We start from the raw sequence: 7,888 nt of genomic DNA, 5'->3' as shown, positions 1-7,888 counted from the left end.
ACTCACTTTGTAGACCAGGCTGGCCTCGAACTCAGAAATCTGCCTGCCTCTGCCTCCCGAGTGCTGGGATTAAAGGTGTGCGCCACCACGCCCAGTTCTCATTCTTCTTTTTTAAAGAAGGTCTCAAGTAGTTTAGGCAGGTCTGGACCTTGCTATGTTGAGGATGTTCTTGACCTATCACCCTGACTCTACCTCCTCAGAGCTGATGGAATCACAGACCTAAGTCACCAAGCCTGACTGGTAAACTCTAATCTTAATTTTATATTTGTATAGAATCAAAAAACTACAAATTAGAGGCTAGACAGCTCAGTGGTGTAGAATACTAGAGGACCAGTGCTTTAGTTCCTAGCACTGCATCCATAATTCCAGTTCCAGGAGAACAGGTGCTCTCTTTGGGCCTCCTCAGGCAGGAAGCATAGATGTGGTACACATTATATACATGTAGGTAAAACACTCATACACAGTATATAAAAATAAATCTTAAAAAATGTTATAATAGCAGGAATTATGCCTTTTAAAACCTTATAACTTTTACAAGAGATAGAGCATAGTCCTTCATATACATTATGAACCAAAACCCAGTAAAATTGTTTTTTGTGATGGTTAATCTCCATTGTGGATTGGCCAGAGGACTCAGGATTACCTACAAGAGGGGATTAGCTGAGGAGGAAGATACACTTTGGATGAGCAGTACCAGCTCAAGGGCAGCATAGCATCTTTAGACAGAAGAGAGAGGAGCAAGAGAAGCACAAACACTCATCACACTGCTTCCTGTGGACACTGATGCCAGCAGCTGCACACTCCTGCCATCACAGTGCCCACAGTAGAGCTGCTTCTTGGATCAGAATCAGAATCAATCTGCTCCATTCAGTTAGCTGAGCTTTAGATCTTCATCTCCCCCACCCCCCAAAAGAAGGTCTCAAGAAGTTTAGGCTGGCCTTGACCTTGCTATGTTGAGGATGTCCTTGAACTCCCAATCACCCTGATTCTACCTCCACATCTTCCCTGCTGTGATGAACTGTACCTGTGAACTATAAACACATATAAACCCTTATTTCCTTAAGCTGCTTTGTCAGAGCAAACAGAAAAGTTAACTACCATAGTCTCTTAGAACTGTGTAATGCAAATAGGACCATAATATTCAAGCTTTTGTTCTAGGTATGTCATTCTGAACTGGTAAGCAGTTTTTGCGTAGTAAAGGACAGATAGAAAATATTTTAGGACTTTGTGGACCAGACTGTGATACAACAACCCTATTCTCCTGTAACATGATGGCAGCCACAATGAGCATTTAAACCCACTTAGGACAATACTGCCCACAGAACTTTCTACAGTATATTTTATTATTTAGCCAATGAGCACTTTGAAATATGGGCATTATTGCTAAGGACCTAAATTTTATATAGTTACTTCTTCGTGTTTACAGGTGTGGTGGTTTGAATGAGAATGGATATCATAGGCTCATATTTGTTTCACAGTTGGTAGAACTGTTTCCAATTAGAAGATGTGGCCTATTTGAAGATAAGTCACTGGGAATAATGGGCTCTGAGCTTTCAAGAGCTCAATGTTCTCCCCATTAACCCCTCTGCCCCCAAGGTGTGTATGAGATTTGAGCTCTCAGTTACTGCTCCAGCACGATACCTGCCTACATGCTGGACGTACCATCTGAAACTCTAAGAAAGCCCCCAATTCAATGTCTTTTCTGAGTTGCCTTGGTTATGGTTTCTCATAGTGGCAATAGAACAGCGAAAAGTAACTAAACAATGGGGTAAATCATTATAGGACCTCCCAAGGGAAATCTAAACTGTTACATGATAAAATATGACAATGAATTTGCATATAATTTACCTGCATCTTCACACTATAAACCATCTCTGGATTACTTAAAATGCTTAATACAACACAAATGCTACACAACAATTGTTATAAGCTCAGAGAATAATGACAAAAAGGTCTACATGTTTAATAAAGAGACTTTTTTGTTCAAATATTTTCAATCTATAGTTGGCTGAATCTACATAATAGAAGCTAATGATATGGGGGGGGGGGGAATAAAGATGGCAAGAACCTCAGCAGGTAGAAGTGCTTGCTGCCAAGCCTAAAGACCTAAGTTCAACCCTGAGACCCACACTGTGATGGCAGGAGGAAGTGATTCTTTCAAATTGTCCTCCATGAGTGCTACACACACACACACACACACACACACACACACACACACACACACACACACACACACATCTGTGGTTACTAGCCAGTATCACCTTAAATATCTATCTAGCCAAAATATCTCTGCTGAAAAAAGAGATATAAAAACGAACTTAGAATTTTATTATAGGTAAACAAAGAAGGAAATATGACATAACATTCCTAATAATTCAAAGACCATAACACTAAATAATCCAACTCTAGACACACCAACCACAGCTCAAGCAAGAGGATACGTGTAGAGTTCCATGTATCTGGACTTTGCCATGCTTTGTCTGGTATACACTTGCTGAATTCCAGCTCTGAGGTCATCCCAGATCTGGTCAAGACCAATCTGCTTCAGTCCATGAGGATTCTGACTCCTGTTTGATGACATTGTGAGCAATGTTCTGAAGTTGTCCAGTACAGTAATCCTTGTTCAAGATACAGCTAGTTCTCCATTAGTTGAAAATAAACAATATCATTCCAAATTTATTCACAGCAGCTCAGAAAGAATGCTCTTTAAGTGTAGAGAGTAAAGTGTCATTGCAGGCAAACCTGAAGATGAAATAAAAGAGAACTGGTCAATTCTACTTTCTGGGGTTGTTAACAGGACAAGACACTCTGACAGAAACAATCTGTGGGTGTCTATAGGTATTTCAGACATTCTCACTTTCTATCATTCAACTATTATTGCTCTTGAAAAACGTTGAGAAAAACAAGTATAAGAGACTGTTGTCATTCTTTACCTTCTAAAGTCATCAAAGGATGAAACATAGCACTGGACCTTCATAATAGACAAATTCAAAAGACACAGCAGAGAACAAGCTTAGGAAATTCCCAGAAAAATGAGAAGAATTTAGCTAAAAAGTACGAAAAGCAATACAATCTCACTAGTTGCCCGTAAGTTTTAGGAATTCTTCACTTAACACTTGGAAGAAAAGCTAACACTGGTAAGGTGAAGATAAAAGGACATAGGACTTTCTATTTACAAGGGAATTTGGGAAGAATTATCTAAATTTACAAAGTACCCCAGATTCCAAGCTTTGAAGCTCAGCTCATACCTTCCTTACTAAGCTTGTACTTCCTAGCCTGCAAAATGGAGGCAAATTACTTTCCTGACGTGGCTGCTGTAAAATTTAAAGATAATAAAATATATAGGATATAAATAGAATATTTCACAGTAAATGCTTACCAAATCATTATGGTATTGTTGATATGGAAATTAATGTGATAATATGATTATTATTTCTAAGTGTATGGTGCTACTTCAAAACACAATTTGTAATGCTTCTGATGTTGGAGTCACCGGTCAAGGGCACTATGGAATACCATTCTGTATTTAGTTGGTACTTCACAGTGTGCACATTCTATAGAATTGTTTATACACATCACATTAAAATGTAGAGATTTTACATAAGTGTTTCTAAGTACAAATCAAAAATTCCCTTTTTAATGACTTTACAAAATGTAAATGAAGAAAATGGGATGAGAGATGTCAGCACAGATTGCTAGTCTACAAATCGACACCTTGGATACCTCAAGTCATTCAGCACACCGTATCTTTTCACTAACATTACAAAACTCCACACAATACAAGGCCCATTTAAGGCCCTTGTAGGTCATGCATATAATTTAACTTTCGATAACTGAAAGTTCAATCATCTCTAACATTTATAATGTGATTAATAGGACTAAATATTTTATGAAACTACACCATCATTCCTATCCTAAATGTTATTTCATATATTCAAATGTGTGTTCAAATGTGAAACATAACCAATACAATTCAAGATTCCTTGAAATATAAAGAAATAACAATTCAGCAAATGTTTCCTACAGTTTCAACCTTTTTTTACTCACCTTGGGGGAAATATAGTACTACCCCACTTGATAATAGTCTTTAGACTGATGCTATAGGATCAGCTTCTACTCCTAAATCCCCCACCAGTTCTTTACCATTTCTCCATGGAAAACTTAGATTTGTCTAAACTAGAATCAACTGTGCAGTAACTTCTAATTCCAACCAATGGTGGAGAAAAATATTCTCCAGCACTTGAGTACATACTCCATGAGCAACCCAAATCAGAATTGGGAACATCACTTTACCCACCTTTTTAGTACTCTTGGGGGGATTCTGATAGAGTGCTATTAATACTGCCAAGGACACTTCACATTGAATTGAATCCCCACTGCTTCCTCTTCCAGTGGCCATCATCATTTTTATAAACTGGACTCTCATACATCTATTCATCTGCAACCAGCCCTTGTCCCTTCTTAAAGCCACAGACCTGAAACTGTCAGCCTGATTCCAAGTAAATGGTCAATCCCCAGGACCATACTGTCCTGTAAGCTGTCCTCTTAATATTTACCTATTTGCCTGGCATATGCATACACAAAATATTTTCCATCCTAGCATAAACAATATGCTTGATATATACTCTATGCACTGTCCTCCCTCCCTTTTGTATTCTGTGCCTTCTCTCTAGTTATCCATACTGAGTATTGAAATTCACAATCAACCAATCTAAGGTCCTCAAAGATTTGTAAAGAACAACCTTATCTTAACATTTATAATATCTCCCAAAGAGCCTCACCCTAGTATGTTGTAATTAATATAACAGAGGAACCCAAATCTAACACTGAAAGGAACTGTTAAACATAAGCAAACTGCAGAAACATCTCAAGGGCAGATCACAAGCTGGTACAGTCACCAGTAAAGGCAAATAATCTTAACTTAATAGGCATTTGTGAAATAAAGATCAGAAAGCCAATTGAGCTGAGGTGATTTGTAATTCAGGTCATAAAACCCAAGGCAAACCAACCAGTTACCTCTGTTCTTGCTTCACAGGACCTTCAAACTTGCAGGGACCAGGAGAGCAGGGCAGCCTGTAGCTAAAGCTGACCTGTATTTATCTCTAAGCAGTCTCTCCACACAGGGCACCTCATCAAGTTAGGACTGTTCATTAGACCATGCCAACAGCCATACAGGCTGTGGCTTTTGGTGTCTGCCAGCCTAGGTTATGTGTGCGAAAATACAAGTATGTGTGCTTAATCTGCCTTTATACTGTCCAATGCTGGTGAGATGAACTGACTGCAAAACTAGAGCAGTAAAGCAGAATATTGGTACCCACAAATGACTGGCTTATTATCATTGTTGATTTTAACACTACACCTCTATATCCTAACATCTAAGTCATTAAAAACCTGAAAATTTCAGCAGATTTCCTAAGTCAGAGTTCAGCTAGTTTAAAAAGTAAAGTTTCTTCTTTTCTTATTACATACACATACAGAAAGCTTGGGAGCTCTCCAAAACTTACAGTTAATTTCAACAAAATCTTAACAAGACACACTTAGGAAATCAGGCTGTTTTCAAGTGCTGTTGGCATTACAGGATTACCAAGCTGGGTGGCAAAGCTCCACAAGTTTCTGAGAAGACATTATCTGCAGATCTGCTACATAATTTGAGAGTGTGGTCCCAACAGCCTGTAGATTAGGTTGCCAGTGAGAGAAGTAATGACAGCTAAGGCAGCTACATAGGTCCCCTTACCAAGTCAGTGTTCTTCGGGAACCCTAGTCATACAGGCTCCTTCCAATTCCAATGGAAGCTGTATAGGTCACATAGTCCTGATAGGCAACTAAGGCACAAAACATCACCAACCAAGTACAGTCACAAGTCACAGATGGCAGAATCAGTTGTATCCCCATACACTGGCCATTGGCTCATGAAGCCTATGTAAATTACAATAGCTTCCAGTCTTTGCTTTTGTCTTAAAAACAATAGAACACAACAGTCAAAATAAACAGGCCTAGGAGAAGTGACTACATAATCAAAGAGGACAGTCTCTACTCTGCAAGACCAGGCTATCTCAGAGCCACCAACTGCATGAACTTAAAGGCCAGAAATGTTAATGTGTTTCTTCAAGCATCATTCCCCTGAAAGCTGAGCACCAAAGAATAATTTTTTGGTTTTTTGAGACAAGGGTTTCTTTCTCTGTGTAGCCCTGGCTGTCCTGGAACTCACTCTGTAGACCAGGCTGGCCCTGAACTCAGAAATTCGCCTGCCTCTGCCTCCTGAGTGCTGGGATTAAAGGCGTGTGCCACCACACCCGGCTAAGAATATAAATTCTTAACACCTTTAAATACATCTCTACTCAAAGGCAGAATCCATAAACCTTAAGGGTAAACAACTGTGTGTTCATCTCAATTCTTCCTCCAGCCCTCCAGAATGTGTCATACCTGACTTCATTTCTATAAACTGAGACTAAAAACATTTACCAGATGCTGTTGCTGAAACCAAAGCTGAGAAGTGTTAAAGTGAGATGATTCAAATCAGAGTTGTAACAGGAACACAAGAATTAGGGGTTTTCAAGAAAAAAAAAAAAAAAAAAAAACTAAAACTGCTTTGGTTGATTGCTGCTGAAAAACAAAAAGAAAACCAAAACAAAACAAAACAAAAAAAAAACCTAGCAAGACAAAACGTTACAATGCTTTCTGAAAATAAAGCCTAGAGTTAATGAAAAGTAGATCTAAAATTTGCTTTTAAATTTAAATAAGACTAAATTTAGCTTTTCTAGTTTGGTCCCTTATTACTTATTCATGGGTATTCACACGTATGTGGAATGAAGGCCAGAGGGTGATGTAGGATGTCTTCCTTAACTGCTTTCTATCATATACACTCAAACAGGCACAGTTTCTCACTTAAACCCAAAGTTTGCCAATTTTTCTAGTATAGCCAGCTAGCTTGTTTTCAGAATCATGTCTGTCTTCTGAATGCTAGAATTACAGTCCACCAGTGTTTACTTGGGAGTAAGAACATAAATTCTGGTCCTAAAAACTGTGTGACAAGTGATTTACCCAATGAGCCATCTCTGCATCCTTAGTACAGTAACATTTTAATACGATTAAAAACTTAAATGATCCTGGGCATTATTCGATAAACTACTTTCTATCTCTTGGTCAAAAGTATACACAATACCCTGGCTTCTACTTGCAATGTGGCACATACTTAAGAAATGTACTGCCAGGCAGTGGTGGCGCACGCCTTTAATCCCAGCACTCAGGAGGCAGAGGCAGGCAGATTTCTGAGTTCGAGGCCAGACTGGTCTACAGGGTGAGTTCCAGGACAGCCAGGGCTACACAGAGAAACCCTGTCTCAAAAAAACCAAAGAAATGTACTGTAGAGCCCCGTACCATCTTGGGTGCAAACTCAGCAAATGGTCCCAAGGTCCCTACAGGACTCTACACGCCGCAGGCACCCTAGTACACCCAGGATCTTGGGATCACTGAGACCAGTGTATGCAGGAGAGCATGTGAGCAGCAGAAGCAACAGAGCTTCTTGGATAGGGTACCTTCTGGCCTTCATCCTCAGCCAGGAGTCGGAGCTGAGACCTAGACCCCTGGCCACCTTCCCCACCATAGGAGAGTTGGCCTCCAGGGAGTTCTCTGACTCCAGGACTGAGGAGGTAGATCTGAGCTCCAAACTTCTGTGCACTTTCCCTGCAAGAGGAGAGTTTGCCTGCAGAGAGTGCTCTGACCATTGGGACTCAGGAGAGAGTTGGACTCCCAGGAGTACTGACAGAGGCTAACAGAATCACAGGAGGAACAGTTCCAGCCAGAGACAGCTAGAACATCTAACACCAGAGATTACCAGATGGTGAAAGGCAAGCATAAGAATCTTACTAAAAAAAAAAAAAAAAAAAAA

General features: G+C 39.7%; 1 protein-coding gene across 2 annotated transcripts in view; it reads right to left on the bottom strand.

Annotated features, from left to right (window-relative positions):
• Positions 1-7,888, bottom strand: part of Cul1 (cullin 1) — a 74,385-nt gene that overhangs the window by 43,824 nt on the left and 22,673 nt on the right. For both annotated transcript variants that reach the window (XM_029534548.1, XM_021190391.2), the window contains exon 2: positions 2,442-2,742. In XM_029534548.1, the coding sequence (XP_029390408.1) occupies positions 2,442-2,581 (140 nt within the window). In that variant the 5' untranslated portion in view covers positions 2,582-2,742. The remainder of the gene's footprint in view (positions 1-2,441; positions 2,743-7,888) is intronic.

Source organism: Mus pahari, chromosome 2 (assembly GCF_900095145.1).
Source record: "Mus pahari chromosome 2, PAHARI_EIJ_v1.1, whole genome shotgun sequence".
NCBI classification, from domain to species: Eukaryota; Metazoa; Chordata; class Mammalia; order Rodentia; family Muridae; genus Mus; species Mus pahari.
This window is presented reverse-complemented; position numbering and strand designations above follow the sequence as displayed.